This window comes from Siphateles boraxobius, unplaced genomic scaffold (genome assembly GCF_051911475.1).
Source record: "Siphateles boraxobius isolate OS27281-9 unplaced genomic scaffold, OSU_SipBor_1 207, whole genome shotgun sequence".
NCBI classification, from domain to species: domain Eukaryota; kingdom Metazoa; phylum Chordata; class Actinopteri; order Cypriniformes; family Leuciscidae; genus Siphateles; species Siphateles boraxobius.
Genome location: NW_027508819.1, coordinates 2199953 through 2225357, shown reverse-complemented (window position 1 = coordinate 2225357; position 25405 = coordinate 2199953). Strand labels below are relative to the sequence as shown.

Here is a 25405-nt window from a genome sequence, read left to right as displayed (position 1 = left end):
AAAGAACTCCACACGAAAAGTTGACCATAGCGTCATGGCTAACTTAGCCAGGTCGGCTAATGCTAATATCCAGCATGATCACAACAACGTCAGCTTCGGACTTTTCAATACCCGCTCTATAAACGAACTTTCTTACATTTATTTGTTCACTTTCTCCTAATGTTATACTGTTGGGTGATTTTAATACACATATGGACAATGCCACTAATGCATCTACAAGGGAATTTTCATTGTGTCTTGACAGTTTTGGATTGGAGCAATATTGTCACGGTGCGTGGTGTGGAATAAATCCGTGGATTCAAGTCCACGGTAAGAAGTATTTAATGAAGACAAAAACATAAAATAAACAAAAGAAAACTACAACGTACAAACTTAATCCAGAACAAACAAGGCAGGGCAGGAACAGAACTCAACACGACGAATACACGTAACAAATACAACGGTCCTATCAGGTCCTATCAGAGTATGATCTATTTAATGCGGGTTGGCTGTATCCGGAGATACGTCACGTCTTTGCTCCGCCCCACGTGCGTCATTCACTCGAGTCTTAGGTATGTGTTGATAGCTACTGGTTTAAATCAGGTGTTTAGAACACTACTGATGTGTTGTCATCCCTTCAAATTGTAGCTGTTCATCAGCACTTTTCCGACGGTGCACGTTATCAGTTCGGAGTGAGTGTCAGTTCACCCTTCGGGTATGTTCTGTCTCTGTATTGAGTACTGGGATGCGGTAATAGTGGGCGCTATGTTACTATTAATGTGTTGCTTCCTGTACCCCAGTTAATCGGCGGTCTTGATGATTGCTGTAAACAGTAGCCAGAGGGAATTATAGGTGAGGAATATTCTCTTGTGGTAAGTGTTATGTAAGATGGATGGAAATTGTCGTAAAAGAGCATTAGTAACATCTCGCTTCCTTTAAGGCGTGGGTCTCCTCTCTCATCCTCCGGACCGTTCTTCGCTCTCGTCTTCAGCACGAGCTTCCTCCTGTTTTTTTGCAGTGAATTGCGCTTAGTATTACCTGAGTGCATTTGAGAACCACGTGTTTACGCTGCAATCGCGCCGTGGGCCAGCAGCAGGATTTATTTCGTCTACTTCCTTTCCTTCTAGAGTAATCACAAAGTTATAACCTGACTGTTATTTGGATGAGAGCCAGTAAGTGGGTGTGTGTGCTGCATTAGCTCGATTTTTCTGTACATCTTTTCTTTAAGTCTATCGTGTAGATATGGTTTAGATTTTGCTGTTATCCAAGGGTGTGTGGCGTAATCGACCTTGATGATTGTATATTTTTATTTTCTCTTGTTTGTGATATTTTCTGTGTTTTTATTTTTGGGGGGGTTGTACTAAACTCAGTGTATTTGTTTTCTCAGGAACTGAGGTGGCCAGGCGGAAGGACCTTCTCGTGCATGGTGATAGTGGTGTTGCAGTGGGTGACACTTTTTTAAGTGCCTGTGTGTGTGATCTAGTAGATCACAAGATTTTTGGTGCTCCTCCTACCCTCGTCGGTAGAGGACTGCTGATGTGGCCATTATATATTGCCCGCTGTGATTACTTCTCTTATTTAATTGTTATTAAACTGTACATCTAGCGCTGTGCGCTCTTTTAACAATTTACTATTTTTAAAGGATATTTTTGTACGTCAATAAAGACCATTTATATATTTTTGTGTACTCGTGTCTCTGACCTTCCTGGCACACACGTACCTGTGTGACCGATATCAATTGCTTGGTTAGTTAGATTAGGAACGCCTCTTGCGTTGTGCGTCATGAAGCACGTATGGAATCAGCACATTGGCCACATTGGTAGGAACCTTAGGGACATAACCTGGCCTGGGGTGGAGAAAAGCCTTCACCATCCCAGGTGAAAACTCCAAACACGAAGGAGCAACCGAGAGAGCCTGAATATCTCCGATTCTCTTAAGAGAAGAAATGGCAGGGAGAAAAATAGTCTTCAAAGTAATAAACTTATCAGCAACTTCTTCAATAGGCTCAATGGGAGCTAGGGAAAGACCTTCTAGGGCTAAGTCCCATGCTGGCACCCTCGTGCGGACTACAGGCCTCAGCCTCAAAGTACCACGAAGAAAGCGAGTTATAAATGGGTGTCTTCCCAGAGAGACTCCACTGAAAGGGACATGGTAAGCAGCAAGTGCCGCCACATACACCTTTAGTGTGGAGGGGGATAGCCCTGAGGAGAAACGCTCCTGCAGGAACTCCAGCACTGCACCCACTGGGCAGTTAACTGGGTCCAACAGGTGTTCTCCACACCAAGAAGTGAAGAGCCTCCACTTCAAGGCATATAACCTCCTCGTGGAAGGAGCTCTGGAATGAAGGATGGTCTCAACAACCTCGGTTGAGAGACCAGCCCCTACGAGCTGGGCCCCCTCAGAGGCCAAGCCCATAGCTTCCACAACTCTGGGCGGGGGTGAAGTATCAACCCGCTCGCCTGAGAGAGAAGGTCCCTCCTGATCGGAATCTCCAGAGAAGAGCCGTCTAGAAGAGACTATAGGTCCGTGAACCATACTCGGGCCGGCCAAAACGGGGCTACCAATAATAGACTGACCCCGTCCCGGCGAACCCTCTCCAGAACTCCTGGGAGCAGAGCAATCGGGGAAAAGGCGTACAGGCGTGACCTCGGCCACGCCTGCACCATAGCGTCCAACCCCAGCGGGGCTGGATGACTGAGAGAAAACCACAGTGGACAGTGTGATGTCTCCCTGGACGCAAATAGGTCTACCTCAGCACGACCATACTGCATCCAAAGGAGCTCCACCACCTCGGGGTGGAGTCTCCATTCCCCGGGCCTCGGCCCCTGCCTCGACAGGATGTCTGCTCCCCGATTTAAATACCCCAGGAGATAAATCGCCCTCAATGAGAGAAGCTTCCCCTGGGACCATAGAAGGATCCGGCGAGCCAGATTGTATAACGGGCGAGAGCGCAGACCCCCCTGATGGTTTATGTAAGAGAGCACCGATGTGTTGTCGGACCGGACAAGAACATGATGACCTCTCAGGTCTTGCAGGAAGTGCTTCAGAGCCTGAAACACTGCCAACATCTCTAGACAATTTATATGCCAAAATCGATGATGGTCCTGCCACAGACCCTGCCACAGTCCCTGGGACAGAAACCAAGGATCCCTCCACATGACCAGAGCACGGAGACAACTCCGTGTAACTTTGATCACGCGGAGGGGGTTCCCCTCGGGGAGAACCCCTTGGTCCTGAGCCACCACTGTAATGGTCTCATGTACAGCAGGCCGCAGGGTATAACACTGGACGCTGCTGCCATCAGACCCAACAGTCTCTGGAACTGCTTTACAGTGAGCAACTGGCCTAGCTTTACTCTTTTTACAGCTGAGAGAATCGAAGCGATGCGGGCAGGCGACAGGCGAGCCCGCATTGCCACAGAATCCCATAGTACCCCCAGAAAAGTTGTTATCTGTGATGGAGATAGAACACTCTTTTTGGCATTCAGCCTCAACCCCAATTTTTTGATGTGTGCGAGGACGACATCTCGATGCCGAGCCGCTTGCTGCTGCGATTGAGCGAGAATCAACCAATCGTCTATGTAGTTCAGTATAAAAACGCCCTGGAGCCGCAGCGGGACTAGCGCTGCGTCCATGCACTTCGTGAACGTGCGGGGAGATAAAGCTAGGCCAAACGGAAGAACACGATATTAGTACGCTTCGCCCCCGAAAGCGAACTTCAGGAACTTCCTGTGTTGCGGAAGGATGGAGATGTGGAAGTATGCGTCCTTCAGATCTATCGTGACAAACCAGTCCTCGGACCTGATTTGTGACACGATTTGCTTTAGCGTAAGCATCTTGAATTTGAGCTTGGCTACAGCACGATTTAATAGGCGCAGATCTAAAATTGGACGCAACCCCCCATCCTTCTTTGGAACGATGAAATATCGGCTGTAATAACCTGACTCCTCGCTGGGAGGAGGAACCCGTTCTATAGCCTCCTTTTGAAGGAGCGTTTTCACCTCTTGTTCCATTACCAGAGCCTGCTCGGGGCCCACCACGGTGGGCAGGACCCCGTTGAATCGAGGAGGAGGAGATCTGGACTGAATGGCATATCCCCTTTCTATCGAATGCAGAACCCACTGAGATATTTTTGGAAGACTTTTCCACTCTGCCAGAAAATCTACTAAGGGTACCAGCCTCTCGAGGCTGGCCTCTGGAATATTTTGAGCAGCAGACACAGCGCCCTGTAACGGCACACCGGCAGGGAACAACTGGTCTGACTGCTCTAAACCCCTCCTCAGAGGGGACGAGCGTCCCTCGGGAAAGCGCTCGCTGGGCCCGTCCGCGCCCCGACACGAAGGCGGGGTTGGCAGAAGGGACCCCTGAGGGCACCGTGAGAGAACGGGCACCGTCTGAAGCGGTGAACACCTCCCTCTCACGGTGGGGACCACCGTCAGCATCCTGACACCAGTGGCGTCAGGACTTCTTAGACGAAGCCTTCCTAGCCATAATGACTGTCCTCAGATCAGTCTTACCACTAGAAGGCTTCGCCTGAGACTGTCGCGTCTGTTCCCACTGTTTAGAAGGGGGGCCACGAGAAGCGACACTCTGCCTTTGTTGCGCCCTATGTGAGGAGCTAGTCGACGGCTTGGTAAGCCCTCGCCCAGCAGACCCTGGGACATGAACTTTAAGTGGGAGGAATTTTTTAAGCTGCAGCTTGTTTCTTTTCTTCCTGAAATTTATCTATGACCGTGTTTACCGCGTCACCGAATAAACCAGATGGAGAAAGTGGAGCATCCAAAAGAAAAGCTTTCTCTTTATCCTTCATATCAGACAGATTAAGCCACAAGTGTCTCTCTGCGGCCACCAGGGCTGCCATAGAACGGCCCATTAGTTAAGCCGATTCCCTGGTGGCACGCAGAGATAAATCTGCAGCCTGACGCAGTTCTCGAACCATGTCAGTGCTGACCTCCTCACTCTCACTCATATCTTTTAAAAGATCGGCTTGGTATGCCTGCAATATTGACATCGTGTGCAGGCACGCCGAAGCCTGACCAGCCGCCGAATAAGCCTTACCCACCAGAGCCGAAGTATTTCTGAGAGGCTTGGTGGGTAAAGGTGGTGCCTTAAGAGACGAGGAAGACTCAGCAGAAAGATGGCTAGCTAGAGTCTCCTCCGCCTTGGGCATCGCCCCATAACCATATAACTTAGCCCCCGATATATTAGAATATGTGGAAGTCTGGGGGCTAAACACATGATAAGAGGCGGGTCTCTTCCACGACCTCGACACCTCGGTGTGGAGATCGGGAAGAAACGGAAGGCACCGCCGTGGAGGCTGAACGCGGGAAGGCAAAAATTGTTCGTCAAGCTTGCTTTTAGAAACATATTCCTGCCTAACAGCTGGCCACTCAATGCTTAGTTTTGACACAGCACGAGTGAGCACCTCCATAAGCTCCTCGTGTTCAGGGGAATGAGGTGACGAGTCCTCAACATCCCCTGTCTCAATACTGACAACATCCAGCTCCTCAGAACTGGATAGCTGCAGTATTGGTGCCTCAGCCTGGGGGGAAGAAACCGCAATGCGTGCTTCCACACCCGGAACTGAGGCACTGGAACTGGCAGGTAAAGGCTGAGATAAGGCAGAGCCCGTCTCAAACCCCGCTGACAGATCCATTTGCGATCCCCACGACAGGCGTCGCCGCTGTGCCTCGACAGAAGCGGGACCCGAGCCGTGGGGAGCGCGAACCGAACCACTCTCCTCGAAGAGTGATCGGCGGGAGCGGAGCGTTCTTAATGGAAAACGCTCGCAATGCTCACAATCAGCCCCCTCGAGAGCTGACTGGGCATGCTGCACTCCCAAACAAACAACACACAGATCGTGTGTATCCCCAGCCGTGAGAAAACGAGTACAGGGGGGAACACACTTTCTGTATTGCTGCTCGCTCGTCATACTGATATATGTGAATATATATATAGTTTTTTTAAGTGAAAAACTCCTGCCTAGCAATCACTAAGAACAGACAAAAACACAGGGACAGATTCACACACAGAGCGCTTGCTGAAGACAACAGAAGCTGTCGCCATTGTGTTCAGGGGTGTGCTTTATAGTTTCCTGGTCGATGACGTCACTCGTGACGTTCCGTCTCGCCATTGGGCTGATTCCATACGTGCTTCATGACGCACAACGCAAGAGGCGTTCCTGCAGCGTTTCACGCAGCTCGACGTTCCTTAAAGGGAACTGAGGTACTCTTAATTGGCACAAAATCCATTTTGAATAAATATGATAGATAATTCCACGGTTTTCCTTTCTCCTCAGGTCAGGAGTTTGGGTGTGATTCTCGATAGCACTCTCTCTTTTCAAACTCCTATTAATAATTTAACTCGATCTGCAAATATTCATTTACGTAGCATTAACCGTATTCGACCGTCTCTCTCACCTACTAGTGCGGCCATTCTCGTTCATACACTGGTTACATCCCGTATTGATTATTGTAATTCTCTTCTCTTGGTCTTCCTCTTAAATCTATACATAAACTTCAATTGGTTCAGAATGCTGCTGCTCGTATCATCACCAGATCTTATATTAATACCCTTATATTAATCATATTACTCCGGTCCTTCATCAGCTTCATTGGCTCCCGGTAAAATATCGAATTGATTTTAAGATTCTGTTTTTGACCTTTAAGGTCATTCATAACTTTGCTCCACAGTACCTTGCTGACCTTCTTCAGATTTATAAACCGACCCGTACTCTTAGGTCTTCTTCTTCTGTTCTCCTTACTGTACCTCGTTTGACCAGCATGGGTTTCAGAGCCTTTAGTCGTTCAGCTCCCAGACTCTGGAACTCTCTTCCATCTGGCATCCGTGATAATGAATCGCTTTCCATCTTTAAATCTCAGCTTAAGACACATATTTTTAAACTGGCTTATTCCTTGTGATCTTTCCTTCTCATTTTTTTCTAGTTTGTTTTTGTACTCTGATTTTATATGAAGTAACTATAGTTGTAGCTTTTCATAATTATTTCTGTAATGTTTAATCATGTGTGAGGTGACCTTGAGTGTCCAGAAAGGCGCCTATCCAGATCAGATGGAGGACCTGGGTCTAGACACGACCACAACACAGGACGTAGTCAGCCGGTGACATGTAAACATGCAGTGACAGACACAATTAAATTTTTTTCTAGTCAGTAAATCTGACAGAATCCGGGTTTGTAGTTTAGATTAATTCCATCATAGTTTGGCTAATTATAATTTCGGATGTAATTATGTTCTCTCTCATAATGTACGTCAGATTTCATGAATGTCCCCTGTGTTTTTGTTGTGTTGCTGTATTTGCTATACTTTGGCCCAAAACTGCTGTTTGCAGATATATTCTTCTTATGATTATTTTTCTTGAATCTGTGGCAGCCCATAGAACCATTTGATCAAAAGTTATGAAAATTGGCACATTGATAGAGGAGAGTCTGAACAATAGCAAATTTGGAGTCTCTTTTTTAGACCCTCTAGCCCCAGCAATGTGTCAGTAATGCACTGATGTTTACATTAGAATTCCAGAGCCCATGCAGAGTCGCATGCATACCATACCATAAACAGTCTTAACAAATATTACAAATTTGACTAATAAGATTCTGTGTGGCATATGAATTGAGTAATACCAAATTTTCACCACAGTCATTTTGGGAATTGGGCTTTTTTTATGTAAAATGCTATATTTGACCAATACTTTGTTTTTTATGTGTCATCTGGACAGTGCCATTAGGGTGCCTGAGAAGTTTGTGGCTGGCTCCACCTAGTGGAACATATGTAAATATATAAAAATATTTGTTCTTTGATTGACTGCAACTTGTCTCCTTACATTTCTCTAGTGGTCCAACAATAACAAACTTGTCATGGTTAGCCCTGTCATGGTCCACCATTTTGAATATGTTTAATATGTTTGCAATATTGTTTATTGGTAAACACAAAGTAAAACAAAATAATGTGTAACTTTTTTATTATTATTTTTTTTTACATCGCTCAATTCTCTTCATTCAGTTTTGCCTCATGTGTTTTACCCCTCTATCATTTAACAGTCTTGGAGTTAACAAGAAGAATCACTGAAGGAAAGAGCAACAACAAGAACAGAAAAAAGACACAGAAACACAACTACAAGTGTTAATGTGAGTCTCAATTTGCGTACTAATGCACTATTCTATGTCGTTTTGGGGAACACTTTACAATACTGTTTCTTCATTAATGAGTAACTACACAGGAACAATCAACTACTATTAACTAACAAGAAATCCTGATTAACAAATGAGTAAATAATAGCGCTCAGCTGTATGAGGTTCATTTGTTCATTATTAGCTAATCAGAAACGTTTTTCATACCTCCCAGAAAACTACTAAGATATATACTATATACAGGTTCATAATTAATGTCAATAATGCATAATGTATAATTCATTCTAAAGGGACTTACAATGACTTAGAATTACTATTGAGTTATCATGTTTTTCAACATGTTTATCATGTTGTTGTTTTTTAGATTACTTATCCAAATAATTAGTAATTCCTTTAGAAGGATGTAGTAACACTTGAGTCATTACTAGTGGGTTACCATGACCATAACTTTAGAATTAGTTATACAGTATTCATTACTCTGTAGTTGTTAGTAGTTCTCTGGGACGTATGAAAAAAGTAGTAAAGTGGAAGTGATTCTTCTGAGGCAATACATGTTAAAGACAGCTTGTTTCTATGAAACATTGATATTCTGAAACACAGTTGTACTAATAAACATATTAGGAATATTATAACAGGTGAAACAGCTTCTCATAAAAGCTTATTGTATTTAGATATATAATCTGGAATAAAGCTTGGCGTATTTCAGCATACTGTTTAAATAATAAAGTAAAAGAGGTTACATTTAAAGTTTGACATTATATATATATCCAGCTAAAAGTGTGTTAGAGAGGTTTCATTTAGATATTGATTATTCATGTGATTTCTGTTCTAGATTCTTTGGGTGGATTGTGAAAAAAATTTATTAGAAGGAAACAAATGTTATATTCAAATTAAATAATGTTGACGTATGTTTGTATTATTGGAATTAAAGTAATAATAATAATTTAGCTTTTATTGTGCAACTTTTTATTATTTTGGAACATTTTCAAATACACAAGAAGAAATGGTCAGGATGCAAGCTAAATATTATTCATTTCCTTCAGGAGACTAAGGACTAATGCACCAGTCTGGAGAACACTGTCAATAAAAAAGCAAGGTAGACTTGTCATAGTTTAAATTATTACACAGTTTTTTTTATTAATGAATCAATTGTTTTTACATTCTGGCATGTTGTTTTGTATTAATATGTCAATCTCTGTCTGTATACTATACTGTATACAACTAAATGTCTCTGGTTAATATGAAGAGAGAGGGAGAAGCTGCGCAGAATGAATCATGAATCAGCCTCGTCTCTCGCGGGACTGTGATGTACATTCGTCACAGTCGGCGCTGTCTCGAGTCGGACACCGATCAGTCTGCGCAGCATGACGTCATCAAGCCTGTGATGTCCAGCTCCGCCTCTCTGGACGTCTAATGGGGTGGAGGGATAGGGTCGTGGGTGTGGTTGGATATTCAAGCTCCTCCTTGTTGGACGTGAGCTCCACCCATTTGTTCTGTAGTGAGCAGCCGCTCTTAAAATCTCAGATAGGAACAACATTCAAGTAGAACAAAGCACAGGTATTAGCTTATACATTATACCAGTTACCAGTGGTACACAAATATAGATTTTTTTATTCATTTTGAATTTAAATAAGTTTACTGTGTCATAAAATGTACTATATGTGTCCCGAATTGACCTTCCATTTAAAAGAGGACGTTTATCTGTCGTTGTAGGATAAATGTGAACACATCAACACATCATCTCGTGTTAACTGCATAAATAACTATACATCAAAATCAAAACCTGCCAAACTTGTATTATGCACTAATTATTATTATGTACACATAGGCATATATTAAATAATACCAGTGCTTTTTAACAGTTTGCAACACTATTTGTTTTTAAATAGCCGTTTTGGAGTATCACAGTAACACAGATGGTTATTTACGTAGATTGACTGGAGAGACTTTAACCAGCTGTATACAGGCTGTGAAGCTGATTCCAGTCTTAGCCAAATTACATCATCAGTTCTCAGCTATTTATTTCAATGGAGCCTCTTGATCCTTTTCCCCCTTCATAACAAAATACAGGACGGCAAAACCCTAATTTACTCATTGAGGTCAGTCTCATGAATCTTTGTCTATATCCTCAGTCTCATCACTGTCATTCTCAGGGGTATTTTGGTAGGCCGTAGCCGGTTTAAAAGCTCTCAGCCTTAAAGGATCCCGGATGACCCGAGTTCTGGCTCCTGGTCGGGCGGGGGCCAGCGCTTCTCAAACTTGCTGAAGAACAGCGGGTCGGTGAAGGGCCCTCCGTACACGATACTTTGCAGCAGGTAAACCAGGACCACCACCAGGCTGGAGATCAGGAAGAAGGGAATGAAGGGACGGAGATGCGTCCACACAACTCCCACTCCATAACTAAGCCCTCCATGGTCACGGTAGTGCGTGGTCTTACGGGACGTCGATGACGCTGGCATGGACGAAGCGTAGTTGTCTGAATCCGTGTAATTGGAGGATTCTGGATCGATGGAATCCATGACAAAATTATATTGATAGTTGAGTGTTCCCAGTCCTCCTAGGAAATCCAAATGATTGTTGATTAAAGCATCCAACAAAGGCAGATTTTCAGCTTGCCAGCATATCCTGACTTCATGATCCTTTGAGTCTTGAGGTGATCAATCGATATTGACAGATGAACACAAAACACTCCAGAACTTTTACCTCAAAACTTCCTCATGCGCTGGTGACTCTCTCTGTGTGTGTTTGCGTGCTCTGATAGAGCCGGCGTCTGCTGGGACCTCATCAGATCACCAGCACTTTCATGTCAGAGAAATACGATACTCTGAGAGAGATACTCGGAGTGCTAACGATATATATAGCACCAAATGACTGGAACATGTGGACGAAACAGAGACACCGAGTCATTTACTTTACTGTGTCAACAGCCTTAAATTCATCAGGGTTTAGCAGCACGTGCACCATGTGTAATCATTATCCTCTCTTCATTCATTACCTTCCTCTCGCTCACTCCAGCCTAAGCGCACATCGAGTAGCTTTACTGCTTCGGCATGGAGAAAACGCCCCGGATGGGTTTCATGATCTAAAGCCATCAAAACAGAAACTGCTGACAGAGTTTGGCGGGACTTCGGTTGAGGAAGTCACTTTGTGACCTGAGAGATTAAACAGTCTGTCTGTTCTTTAGGGTTATTGTGGACGATTGGATCAATTAGAGCAGTGGTCTTCACTATTTTTTTCATGAGAGCCGCACTGATAGGACAAAGTCAGTAGGAGAGCCATTTTTACAGGAAAATATAAAAAGTTACATACAGTCATAAATACCATGTCTGTTTATTAATATGTCACCCCTGAACATTCAATATGCAATGCAATAAATATATTTTTTTAATGATTTACCAGTCAAATTTGTAACTGAGACAAGATGATTTCCCTTAATGACAAAAACGCAGGATTTACAGAATAGATTCATCCCAGAATGACATTAAGTTATTTTTTTCTACATTAGCCCATCATGTATCTAATCATCCAAGAGCACATGCGGCGTTAAGAGCTGGAAATACCGCCATAACTGGCAACTCCGCAGGGACTGGATATGTTTACATGCACAACTTTTGTTTCAATCGGTCTGAATTCATTGTGATTGATTAATCTGAATGTATTGTAGTTTACATGAATGCTTAACATCGTGATATGATGCATGATCGGGGTGATGTGCACGTTTATAAGTCAAAAGATTCAAATTGGGAATAGGTTTTTTGACATTCGCACACTGCACAAATATACAAAGTTTCCCGCTGTTGTCGCGTAATAACCATTTTCCTACATTGGTTCTTTATTTGTTTTAAACAGCAGACTTAATATTGTGACGATCGGCAGCTGTAGTGCCCTCGAGAGCCACTGGAGGGCACTCTCTCATTGTGTTATGTTTTTCCCCATGGACTCATTATGTTATTATGTTCAGCTGTGTTTCATTATTGGTTATTGAGTTCCTGATTTAAACCTGTGTTTCTCCTCTGTCCTTTGCGAAGTCTTGTTTCACTGTTGTGTACATCTCCGAGCGTTGCCTAGTTTTCCTAGTCTAGTCTGTTCCTGTCTGTGTATTTGACCCATTGCCTGTTTGACTACCCTGTGAATAAACTCACGCTGCGTTTGGATCTAACCTTGTCTGGTTGTTCATGACAGAAGACTTCGCCACACCAGATCCAGCAGCATGTCAGCCTTGTATGCCTCCCAGTCAGCCGCCGTACACCAGGATGAACTGGATCAACTCACCGCGTCGTTGGAGAGGTTGGCCAAGATGGTTCGCGGTCTTCGTGTTTCCCCACCGGGACCATCGCAGAATCAACCCGTCTCCACAGTTGTTGGCCCAGGACCGATCCCGATGTCATGCCAAGCTCTCCCGGTAAAATCCAACAGCGAGGTATTTCGACGAGCTCACACAGCGATTCCGAGCACAGATACGGGTGCTGAGATAATGCAACTTCATCAGGAGGATCGTTCTCTCGAATGGTATGTGGCGGAGTTTTATGAACTTTCTCATCATACGTGTATGAACAACGTTTTTCTAACGAACCTGTTCCGCGGAGGGTTGTCTGAACCGCTTCGCTCATTGATGCCCAACCCAGAGCCTCACAGCACTTTAAGGCGGTATATTAACACGGCTCTTCTACTGAGTGGTTCGGCTCTCACTGTGGGTGAGCTTGCCCCGCTGGTCCCGTCCAGTCCAGCCGAACCAGCACGTCACGTCAGCCCCGCCGAACCCGCGGCCGCGCTTCTCGACTTCTCTTCCGAGCCCGCACTCCACGTCAGCCCTAACGAACCTGAGCTTCACGTGAGCCGTCCCGAGTCAAGTGAGTCAAGTCCCGAGTCAAGTGAGTCAAGTCCCGTGTCAAGTGAGTCAAGTCCCGTGTCAAGTGAGTCAACTGCCGAGTCAAGTACCGCCGAATCAAGTGAGTCAAGTGAATCAAGTCCCGAGTCAAGTGAATCAAGTCCCGAGTCAAGTGAATCAAGTCCCGAGTCAAGTGAATCAAGTCCCGAGTCAAGTGAATCAAGTCCCGAGTCAAGTGAATCAAGTCCCGAGTCAAGTGAATCAAGTCCCGAGTCAAGTGAGTCAACTGCCGAGTCAAGTGCCGCCGATTCAAGTGAGTCAAGTGCCGCCGAGTCAAGTGAGTCAAGTGCCGCCGAGTCAAGTGAGTCAACTGCCGAGTCAAGTGCCGCCGATTCAAGTGAGTCAAGTGCCGCCGAGTCAAGTGAGTCAAGTGCCGCCGAGTCAAGTGAGTCAAGTGCCGCCGAGTCAAGTGAGTCAAGTGCCGCCGAGTCAAGTGAGTCAAGTGCCGCCGAGTCAAGTGAGTCAAGTGCCGCCGAGTCAAGTGAGTCAAGTGCCGCCGAGTCAAGTGAGTCAAGTGCCGCCGAGTCAAGTGAGTCGAGTTCCAAGTCAAGTGAGTCGAGTTCCAAGTCAAGTTCCAAGTCAAGTGAGTCAAGGTCCAAGTCAAGTTCCAAGTCAAGTGAATCCAGCCAAGTGAAAGTTTCAAGCCCAGTGAAGCGCCGTCGCAGGAGGAGGAGGACTCGTTTTGCTCGCCAGGCTCCGGAGGGCGTTCCCAGATGCCTCGCCCTGCCGGCCCCGCCTCTGCGCCTCGCCCTGCCGGCCCCGCCTCTGCGCCTCGCCCTGCCGGCCCCGCCTCTGCGCCTCGCCCTGCCGGCCCCGCCTCTGCGCCTCGCCCTGCCGGCCCCGCCTCTGCGCCTCGCCCTGGCTGCGCCCTTCAAGCTCCGGGAGGGCTTTCCTGAACCCGTGGATTTCCCCAAGTATTTTTTGGGGGGGGGGCCAAGGGTCCGGTGAGGAGACCATGAGGGCTGCGCCGCCATGGTCGTCTGCAGGGGCTTCACCTCCATGGCCGCCATCACGTCCTGCTCCGCCCTGGCCTTCGCCTCGTCCTGCTCTGCCCTGGCCTTCGCCTCGTCTTGCTCCGCCCTGGCCTCCGCCTCGTCTTGCTCCGCCCTGGCTGCCTGTTCAGTCAGGTCCACCCACGCTCCACGGCCCAGGCCCGCCTTGTCTATGTCCAGGGTCCGTTCCCCTGCATGGGCCTGGCCCTCCATCCCAGCCCCCGTTGACCTCCCCCCGGAGCTCTTAGGAGCGTCTGGAAGCCGCTCATTAGAGGGGGGGTTATGTGACGATCGGCAGCTGTAGTGCCCTCGAGAGCCACTGGAGGGCACTCTCTCATTGTGTTATGTTTTTCCCCATGGACTCATTATGTTATTATGTTCAGCTGTGTTTCATTATTGGTTATTGAGTTCCTGATTTAAACCTGTGTTTCTCCTCTGTCCTTTGCGAAGTCTTGTTTCACTGTTGTGTACATCTCCGAGCGTTGCCTAGTTTTCCTAGTCTAGTCTGTTCCTGTCTGTGTATTTGACCCATTGCCTGTTTGACTACCCTGTGAATAAACTCACGCTGCGTTTGGATCTAACCTTGTCTGGTTGTTCATGACAAATATCAAATTCTGGTCATAATTTGGAGACTGTGATGAACCGTTATGCCGTGCTGTTTGTATTGATCACGCAGTAAAAATGCCCAAAATCAGTCGTCTGTGGATGAGAATCTGAAACAAGGACTGGTGAGCCGTTGTCCTGCTTCACTTCACAGATACTGAGTGAAAGGAGAATTATAGAACGACGTGACACTCGTTTATACGACACTTTATTCATCAGAACAACAGCGCGTTCAGCCCGACGGACGGCGTCCGTTCAGTTTCGGTTTTCAATCGATCAAGTGAACATGTTCTCTCGATTAACCACCCCTTTCAATCCGATCAAAGTTATTTGAAAATAGAGCTGACACTTTGAGGTTATGTTATAGTCCTACGTCTTTTTAAATGTTTTTATAAAATATCTGTAGTGACTGCTTGATCATATCACTGTATTATTTACCGCCATGCGAGCCACAAATGAAAGCTTGGCGAGCCGCGCAATGAGTAACACTGGTATAAGACTCTTTCAACCTTTCCGAATCAGTTCACACATGCCACATATTATTTACTGTTTTCATTCCAACTTTATGTCTGTATTACTAAATAATTGTACAGCCTGTTTGTAAATGGACTTTATATCATGTGATAGGGCTATCTTATAACTTGTCATAAGTTGAGATATGAAACACTGTTGTAAAAAGCGTAAACAACTGTGTTCAGAATGATACCGCTCAAACTATTTCTGAAGTACGCAGTATGTGGATTGTGAAATGCTCGGTTTACAACCCTTACCATAAGATGTTTATTAAAGTGTGCCATTACTATACTTCTTTTAAACTAAAAATGAGAAAGTATACTTTCAGTCTATTGTTTTTGTAAACAGACATGTTCTCTACTGCTATAATGATCAAACATAACCTCCTCTGAACGAATTAATGTCAATGACTCATCAACTCATGTTTAATTATGAAAAAGAGCAGCCTGGAAATGCTGCTAAAGATTAGAAAAGTCATATAGAGGTTTAGAGATACAGTAAATTATGACAGAATTTTCCTTGTTCATTAACACAGATACAAAAAATATATTTGTTCATTTATAATGTTTCTCCATGTTTCTCACACAGAACCACCGTCCTGGACACAAACCAGTCTGGCTTCAAAAGCGGACATTCAACTGAGACGGCCCTGCTTAAGATATATTTTTCGTCAGCACCTGAACAATTAATACTAGCACTTATCTTTTCTAATCTAATCTATACTATTCTATTTGTTTTGATTTAAAAAAAACCTTGCTATGTGTACTGTGCTAGACTAAATGAGACTTGTTACAGCACCTGTATACTGTTGTCCTCTTGCTAGTCTGATTGCTTCTATGTTTCTCATTTGTAAGTCGCTTTAGATTAAAGAGTCTACTAAATAATTAAATGTAAATCTAATATATTTATATTTTTGTTCATTTGAGCAGAGAGGAAGGAAAAATCTGACTGAGGGACCAGCCTATAGACAAATCCTTGCAAATTTAGCATTAATGCACTCAAACAATTAATATCAAATAAATTAAGATCCACCCTTTAAAACTAGCATGAAATCTTTAACATTTCACTTAAACGTTTGCCAATAAAAATCACCCCTATACACACAATTTGATTAAATGCAAAATAAATATGTTTATTTTGTTAATAACGACAGTGAATTTAACAGAGCAGTGTTATTATTTTAAGGAAGAATTATCGTGGATGATGTCTGTTCAGTTCCAGCAGGTCCAGTTATTGATGCTGTAATTGTAGCCGAACGCTGTTTAGTCAGATCTATAAATGTATAAGTGTCTTATACAAGAACATGGAAATATGCTTTAGAAGCATAGTTTTATTATTGTGAAATAGTTTATTATAAAAATCAAGTGTGGAGAACTTCAAACTTGTGTTGCCTAGCCTCTTAAAACTAGTTTACTTCACTTTAAGAAATGTTGGAAACCGATTGCATGTAGTTTTTTAAGCCTATAGTTTAAAATGAAAGATTAAATCCATGTTGAGAATAATAGTATTTAGGAAGTAAAGTAAGTGAAATTGAAGTAAGTTGATTTACTCAGGAGGAGTTAGCTTACTTTACTCTTCGCTGATTGCTTATTTGACTTCAATTTTCCCTTTAAGTTTACTTTAAAAATAAGGCAATTTTAAGTAAACCGAACTTGTTAGATTTTACAGTGTTTGCCATAAAAACATAAAGCATGTCATATTTCTGAATACAGAATTGCAGACATAATGAGTAAGAATTTAAAGACGGAAGTCAAACCAAACAAAATGTACATTTTTAAAACAGCCCAAACAAGTAAAAGTCAAGGGTTCAAAATTAAACCCATACAAACCCAAAACATTTAAACAAAGAATAACACACTGATCATCCACATTAGACACTATTCGTTCAAAAAAGCAGATTATGACAAGAATAAATTATTATAATGCTCTCCTTTCTTTTTTCATTAATTCATTAATTCATTGGGTTTCTCATCCACAACATTTATACAATTTTCATTGGGATCTGTCTCTTGTTCTGTCTTCATGCCAGAATCTGATGTGTTTTCCTCGTTTTGTCGACTCTCATCCCTCTCTCCGTCTCCTTTTTCTTTGGCTTCAGAAACCCCTCGATCTTCTTCTGTGTTTGTGCTCTCTTTCTCCCTCCTCTCCTTCTCTATCTTTGAGAGGTGATGGCAGAGAGCCTGCACATAGGTGAAAACACACAGCGGGTCTGGCTTGTTGCCCATTAGTAACATATCAGACACTTCCAGAAGGGGGCAGCAGTCAGCAAGAGATCTGCAGATATGAGACAGAGAACGAGTGTTACATTTACAGACGGGCAGATGTTTGACATCCACATATGAAAGCAAAAATGCACATAAAGTCCCTCTTTCTTCCTCACACACCCATGCGTCTTTGTTCAATACCGCTCGCATATGTCTGTCCTACACAGTGAACACAGTCTCCTTACTCTGCTGTACTGAAGGCCAGACTGAAGTTCTTCTCTCGTTCACTGGCTTTGAGGGAGGAGAAGTCGAAAGCAGACGGAAAGAAGCGATGAACGAGTGCACAGAAAGCCAGGCCGTCACTCCAAGAGGAAGAGAAGTTTTCTATGCAGACACCCTTTGAGATATGATATAGGAGAAATTGTATTATTGAAACGTGCATTTTGAGGAAAGCTGCTTTGAAACGATCAGGGGTGCGTTTCCCAAAGCCAACTATGGTCGTTACCAATAGAGTTCAATGGAAATTGCGATCATAGTTGGCCAACGATGCTTTTGGGAAACGCACCCCCCTGTATGGTAAAAAACGCTGTACAAATAAACATGAACTGAAATTGAACAGCACAAGAGAAATACACTATGTCATATTGTTTTCAAGAATATGAAAATAACCCGATCTTACTGGATAATTTAGCTATTTTATCTTTTTCGTATGAAATTCTACGATGTGAATCATACAAAAACGTGTGATTTTTTTAGAAATAAAATAAGCATGACGGTCCATCTCTAAAAATAACCATCACTGGGGACTAAGCAGACTGTACGACAAATAGTTGTAAATGTAAAATAGTTAGGAATTTCCATTAGATTGTGTTGAAATGATGGTGGTTCCCAGACAACTGTCTGAACACACCAAGTAATTTGAGCGAGTTATGACGACTAAGGTCAAAAATAAAGGTTCTTAGGAGCACTTTAGATTCAACGAAGAACCATCATCTTGTCAAGAACTGTATCCCTTCGTCAGGTTAGCGCCATATTAAACTTCGGACCGGATTGAACAAGGCTGTGAGGGACAGAAGTACAGTGTTGGATTGTACTGTTGTTTAGCAACATAGCAATTGTTCAGTTGATGAAACATCTTTCCAAAAACTGAAAGTTTTAGATTGTAATAGACTGTAAGTCTCATTTTCATTCATGTAAAATTCAATATAACGTCTACCCTGACTATAAGTTCTATAGTGTCCTGGAGTTGCTATGTTAGCCATGTTTCCATCAACCTATTTTTTTTTTTGCATTTTGGCATATTGCATAAAAAAAGATGGATGGAAACTTCAAGATACGCACCAATTCTAAAAATGTGCATGAAATCATTTGAGGTGGATCATTTTTTTAATCCGAAAAGAGGTCATGCACATAAACTATGAAGGAAACACATTTACTGAATGAATCCCTCAAAACCCTCAGTTGACCCTCAGCGTCTGCTGTGATTGGATAACTGGAGTCACCAGTGGACCAATGGCGTCGCAGCATCTCTAATGTTGGTTTGGTGTTTCTGAAACGCCGGAGTCGAAGTGTGTGATCAGAATGATGAGGTTTAATTCCCTTCAGAAGCGTCTCACACACACGAGTGTGTTCCCGAACACCAGCATCCGAACGCTAGAGAACATGACAGCGTTTACTGTGTTTCGTCTGACGCTCTGAGACACACACTCGTTTATGATGGAGGGAAAAACAGTCGATTGCAGAAACTTACAGTTTACTACTGATATTTGGCACCAGGAAGGGATGATGATGTTCTCTTGAACACGTGGGATGGAAACGCTGCTTTATTCACAAATGTTTTATGGCTTATTCCGTTGTCATATAATGCATTTTGCGCATAAGTTAATTTCACAACTTTGGATGGAAACATAGCTATTGTCCTATGGTTTCTTTATATGACGGACTGTAAAAGCTGTGGTCCTGATTGGCTGTTTTTAAGAGTGAATGTTTACAAGGTTTCTTGTTTCTGAGGACGTTTGAGCTTTAGCTTACCTCATATTTCTGTGTTTTGTTCCTGCACCAATTGAGAATTTTCTGCTTGATTGACGCTCCACCTGCCATGCCTATAGATGTCCGTTGAACTTTAAAGTTTCGGACACCCGGAGTCCTACAACCAGCCAACATATACATCAGGTTAACGACAGAGAGATATACTGCTCAACACTGAGCTGACACTTCTCATAGAGCTGCTTTCAGTCGAACTGAACTCTGTTTGCATCATTGATTGGGTTATTTTACTGTTAATCCTGTAAAGCTGCATTCAGTGATCCATGACGCGGTGTTGATGTTCCCTCGTAAAGGAACGTCTCAGGTGTGTGTTTATAACCTGGTTCCCTGAGAATGGGAACGAGGCCCTGCGTCGCGTTGCCATACTTCGATTACGCCAGCGCGGTTTTGCCGTGAGGCGTCTCAATTAGAGATGCACGGGCGGCGGTTATAGCCGCGGATAAACCGCGGATCGGGCGGATGACGTGACGAAAAAAAATATTTGAATTAAATTCGGGCGGGCGGTTTCTAGTCTCGCGGCTGTCATCAGCAGTGCCTTGTATCAGCGGATGGCGGGCGGGAAAATTGGTCAAAAACGTTGGTGCGGATGATGGCGGACGGATGAGGAGTTTTGTGATGCGGTTGCGGATGAAATAATAGCCCATCCGCGCATCTCTAGTCTCAATTACATTCTCATGGAACCGGGTTATATACATAACCCCGAGACGTTTACATACACTAAATATAACTATTGTGTGGGTGATCAAAACTTTCAGGCACATGGTATTTGTGACGGGACTCTATGAGGTTTCTCAGCATGATGGAGAAAGATATGATCATAAGGAGGATGATAACTCGATGACTCACTGCTCCTTCTGAAACTTGGCCATGGCGTCTCTTCTGGTCGAGGGTCGGGCAGATCGCGGACAGATGGAGGATTTTGTGCTTTTTTTCCCTAGATTTTCTGGTTTGATTTTGACATCATCTTTAGTCTCTTTTGTATCTAGTTCTTCTTCCTTCGTTTTAGTTTCGCCTTCAGTTTCTTTCGTCCTCTTCTCCTCTTCTTTGTGCTTTAGTCCTTCTTTGTCGCAGGAATCTTCCTCATGAGGGACATTATTTCTCTCTTTTCCTTCTTCTTCTACCTCACTTTCTTTATTTTGATTTACGTCTGTCTCTTTTTCTTGTTCTCCAGCTTTATGTTGTGTGATGTCCGTCTCTTTATTCTCTTTCTCCTCCACTGTGTTGACATGCTCTGTGGCTCCGCCCTCGCGCTCACACGCCTCGCTCTCATTGGCTTCTGTTTTCTCCTGGTTTTCTGTGTTGTCCTCATTAGCTCCGCCCCCTGTTGTCTCAGCCCCGCCTCCTGGCTCTGAGTCAGCTTCAACACACTGAACGACACCAAAGCACACAATTACCACTCACAGTGTATCTCTACTGTGTGTACACATACCAATTCTATCATGTGAAAAATGATTGCATCTATGTTTTATATCTGGATACCCCAAACACAAGTAATGCGACACTTATCAAGGTGAATGTGAGAATATCTCTGGTTAGGAAGATACCCTGGCGAGTGTGTGGAGGCGGGGTGGTGGAGGGATGCTGAAAACTGCGGAGGAATACGGGAGAGTCGACTGCTATATTTATAGGCTTTACTCATGCTGATGGAGTGGACCTGTTGATTACTGATTGCTGACCATTAGAACGTGCTCCTCCCGAACCTTGTTAATAAAACATCATTTATAAAATGGATGCTGATTAGAAATCCTACATAATTTATGCGTGGTTTGTAAATTGTTACCCTATTAGCAACATATATAGCATATATTACAGCATAATTTGCGTACTTATGCACTATTCTATGCTGTTTTGTAGTATAAGTAGTGTAAGTTTATTTATTTCATCTGAGTGAGTGTGTGCATGTAGTGTGTGTGTGTGTGTGTGTGTGTGCCTGCATGTATGTGAGTGTGTGTGTGTGTGTGTGTGTGTGTGTGTGTGTGTGTGCATGTGAGTGTGTGTGTGTGTGTGTGTGTGTGTGTGCATGTGAGTGTGTGTGTGTGTGTGTGTGTGTGTGTGTGTGTGTGTGTGTGTGTGTGTGTGTGTGTGTGTGTGTGTGTGTGTGTGCGTAAGTCTGAGTGAGTGTGTGTATGTGTGTGTTCGTGCGTGCGTGTAAGTGAGTGTGTGTGTGTGTGTGTGTGTGTGTGTGTGTGCGTAAGTCTGAGTGAGTGTGTGCATGTGTGTATACGTGCATGCGTGTGAGTGAGTGTGTGTGTGTGTGTGTGTGTGTGTGTGTCTATATGTGTGTGTGTGTTTAGCTTAGCTGTCCCAGGTGCCACATGAGGTCGTGACTCACCAGCTGTATAAAGAGCATTCCACTGAATGAGCAGGTGTGTGTGTGTGTGTGTGTGTGTGCATGTGAGTGTGTGTGTGTGTGTGTGTGTGTGTGTGTGTGTGTGTGTGTGTGCGTAAGTCTGAGTGAGTGTGTGTATGTGTGTGTTCGTGCGTGCGTGTAAGTGAGTGTGTGTGTGTGTGTGTGTGTGTGTGTGTGCGTAAGTCTGAGTGAGTGTGTGCATGTGTGTATACGTGCATGCGTGTGAGTGAGTGTGTGTGTGTGTCTATATGTGTGTGTGTGTTTAGCTTAGCTGTCCCAGGTGCCACATGAGGTCATGACTCACCAGCTGTATAAAGAGCATTCCACTGAATGAGCAGGTGTGTGTGTGTGTGTGTGCGTGAGTGCGTGCGTGCGTGTGTGTGTGTGTGAGAGCATGAGTAAATGTGTTCATATCGTATTACAACATGATAATAATTACATAATATTGCCATTAATAATCATTTGTGGAAACACTGAACATACACCCTCAGACTAAGAGAGAGAGAGCATGTGAGTGTGTGTGAGAGAGAGTGTGTGTGTGTGTGTGTGTGAGAGAGAGAGTGTGTATGTGTGTGTGTGTGTGTGTGCGTGCGTGTGTGTGTGTGCGTGTGCGCGCGTGTGTGTGCGTGTGTGCGTGCGTGCGTGCGCGTGTGTGTGTGTGTGTGTGCGCGCGCGTGTGTGTGTGCGCGTGTGTGCGTGCGTGCGCGTGTGTGTGTGTGTGTGTGTGTGTGCGTGTGTGTGTATGTGTGTGTGTGTGCGTGTGCGCGCGCGCGCGTGTGTGTGTGTGTGTGTGTGTGTGTGTGCGTGCGCGTGTGTGTGCGTGTGTGTGTGCGTGCGCGTGTGGGACACACTGTATTGTGAGTTTGTATGCATTTTATTATAACTTTGGAGAAAGTTTATTGTAACTTTGTTCTGTGCTGACTGACTTTATCGGTTTTAATGTTTGGGGTCCCAGAGAAAAATCTATTGTAGTACATCCAAAATAACCTGTTATTACCTCTCAAATTTGTTTAATATGTTCCGCTGAATTATTCCAAATTCATTGGACAGATATTATACAAGTTTTAACCCTTTGATATAGATTCCAGAAATCTGATGTGTCTGATAATCCTGCTCTCTTGTTTCTGTTTGTAACGCATTAAACAAATATAGTATAAGAAATAAAAATAAACCAAATTAACACCTGGAATGTGTCTGTACCAAGCTGACAAAACTATGTTCTAATAACGTTTTGTTAACATTCCCATTAAGTTATGAAAATGTTATTTCTGAATGTTCTCAGAATGTTCAAAAACATACAGTTTATTAAATGCTTTTTTTCTTTGTTTTGAAACATTGAGGGAACATTCAATTTTTACAATTAACCTTAAAACATTATGGGAACGTTACTTTTGGACGTTACTGAAACAAGTAGGAACATTTACAAAAACATTTGACAAACCTCAAACTAAAACATTTCTTGTAAAAACATGAATGATGTACAGATATTTTTTTTGTGCTAATGATTTGAGAACATTATTAAAGACTGAACATAACTTTGAATGAATGTTATATTCACATTACTGGAAGAATGTTTGTTCATAACTTTGAGAAAACCTTGCTAGAGTTTCGAGAATGTTCTGGGTAACAGTCAGATCTTTGCCTGTGAAAATCCATTGCATTATCAAAGTTTTATGTCTGGGGTCTCTGACAACCCAAACTAAATGAACGTACCGCATTATTTCGTGTCGTCATGTCATCATGTCGTGTGAACCTGATTCAGCATTAAGAGTGTTGTTGAGATGTTAATAGTGCTGCGGTGTCAGTCAGGACAGAGTGTGAGACACAGAGAGAGAAACACACATTACCTGCTCACTCATGTCCTCCGTCTCACTGATCACTGCGCTGTTCTCAGAGTCCTCCATTCACCCAGAGTCTTCAGTCTACAGCACACGACAGTAATCGCTGAACTGACACACAACACGGTGTCTCCCTCTTCACCTCTCCGTCTTTCTTCTGATTTCTTCGGTCTCCCTCCCTTCTTCCTTTTCTCTCTCCCCCCCTCTCTCCTTCTGTCTCTATCTGACCTTTTAAACAACTTGCGCTCCAGAAATAGTGTAACACTGGAAACACTGGCTCAAACAGAACCACTGAGCAGCTGTTAGTGCTGGTGAGGAATACACAACATTACACACACACACACACATTCTCACACACACACACTCTCTCTCTCACACACACACACTCTCTCACACACACACACACACACACACACACACACACACACACACACACACACACACACACACACACACACACACACACACACACACACACAACACACACACACAACACACTAACTCACACACACACTCACAAACACTCACGCACACACATATTCTCTCTCACACAAGCAAACACACACATTTACATTACATTTACATTTAATCATTTAACAGACACTTTTATCCAAAGCGAGAAATGAGAAAAGAAGCAGTGAAGCTAACAGTGTATGAGTGTACACTCATTCACTCATGCATGCATACACACCACTCTTTGGACACAACAAAATGTACTGATTTTAAGTGAATGTGAGCCAAATAGGAGTGTGGAAACGAGTGTTTTGTACTTTATCTCCTCGTTCACTTTGTCCACTTCTTTATCAAAGCCGCCTGCATTATGTCAGTGGCCCGGCGTCCAGCTCTCCTTATCCAGCAGAGGAGCATCTCTTCCCTCAACACACAGCAGATGCTTTTAAATATAGCCTTCTATCTTTCACTCGCCGCTCACGATTATCTGTTCTCTCCATTCCTCTCTGCCTCGGCTCAGGACACTTCATGTGCACAAATATATAGAAACATGGCAACCTAGAATTTAAAGGCAAACATTTGGTGTTTATATCTCAAAAGACATGGTGCTGGAAAAAAAATACCAGATAGGAGAAAAAAATTATTTGTCAATGCGTTTTACGTTCCCTCAGAAAGAATGCAGAAGGTATAGAGAGCGAATCCAGCTTTCCTCAGGGGATGCTCAGGCAAACGCAAACGCATTGACATAATGTTTTCCTCCCATTTTATATTTTTCCACCCCTCATTTAGTCAAAACACTACACAATTCACACAGTAGCAGATCACCTCAGATCCAAAACTAGACACATCATTAAAAACTTTACAATAATTTAACAAAACCCAGTTTTGACACCGTATGGCACACACATGGTTCATACAATCTGATTCTGTTTGAACCACTTACAAACAGCTGCGCTCAATCTTAAGGGTTTGTAAAACTTCTGCTTTTCTAATGATACTGTCACGCCTCCGCTTCAGTTTTCATTCACCCGTCCACATCTCCAGCAGCCTCAAGTATTTTTATTTCTGGCCAAAAAGAGGGGGGGGGGTTATGTCCATGCATTGATTACCGAACGCTTAACAAAATCACGGTAAAGCACCGCTATCCCCTTCCTCTGGCTCCTGCTGCCCTTGAGATGTTGCGGGGAACAGCCTGGTTCACCAAACTTGATCTTCGTAGTGCCTACAATCCTATTCGCATCCGCAAGGGGGACGAAGGGAAATCCTCGATCATAACGCCAGGGCACTACGAATATCGGGTGATGCCGTATGGCCTGGTGAACTCACATGTTCCAGGGTTTAATGAATGAAAAGTGTCTATTTGTCTAAATTTGTGCTGATTTACCGCATGAACACTGGTT

The 25405-nt window shown here is 43.7% G+C and overlaps 1 protein-coding gene across 1 annotated transcript; it reads right to left on the bottom strand.

The window, feature by feature from the left end:
- Positions 1 to 16223: 16223 nt before the first annotated feature.
- Positions 16224 to 23845, bottom strand: smtnl1 (smoothelin-like 1). Its single transcript, XM_077237731.1, has 5 exons — positions 23565 to 23845; positions 20214 to 20734; positions 19353 to 19467; positions 17567 to 17718; positions 16224 to 17391 (listed from the first exon to the last, which is right to left on the bottom strand). Exons 1-5 carry the CDS (start codon positions 23619 to 23621, stop codon positions 17061 to 17063), a joined length of 1176 nt encoding a protein of 391 aa, XP_077093846.1. The 5' UTR covers positions 23622 to 23845; the 3' UTR covers positions 16224 to 17060.
- Between the last annotated feature and the right edge of the window lie 1560 nt (positions 23846 to 25405).

Bases quoted from the DNA above. Each gene is read 5' to 3' on its own strand.
- smtnl1 (XM_077237731.1), bottom strand. From the start codon at position 23,621: ATGGAGGACTCTGAGAACAGCGCAGTGATCAGTGAGACGGAGGACATG. The intron at 19,468-20,213 runs GTGAGTCATCGA...GGCTGGTTGTAG, and splicing joins GCCAAGTTTCAGAAGGAGCA to GACTCCGGGTGTCCGAAACT. The intron at 17,719-19,352 runs GTAAGCTAAAGC...CATATCTCAAAG, and splicing joins ACAAAACACAGAAATATGAG to GGTGTCTGCATAGAAAACTT.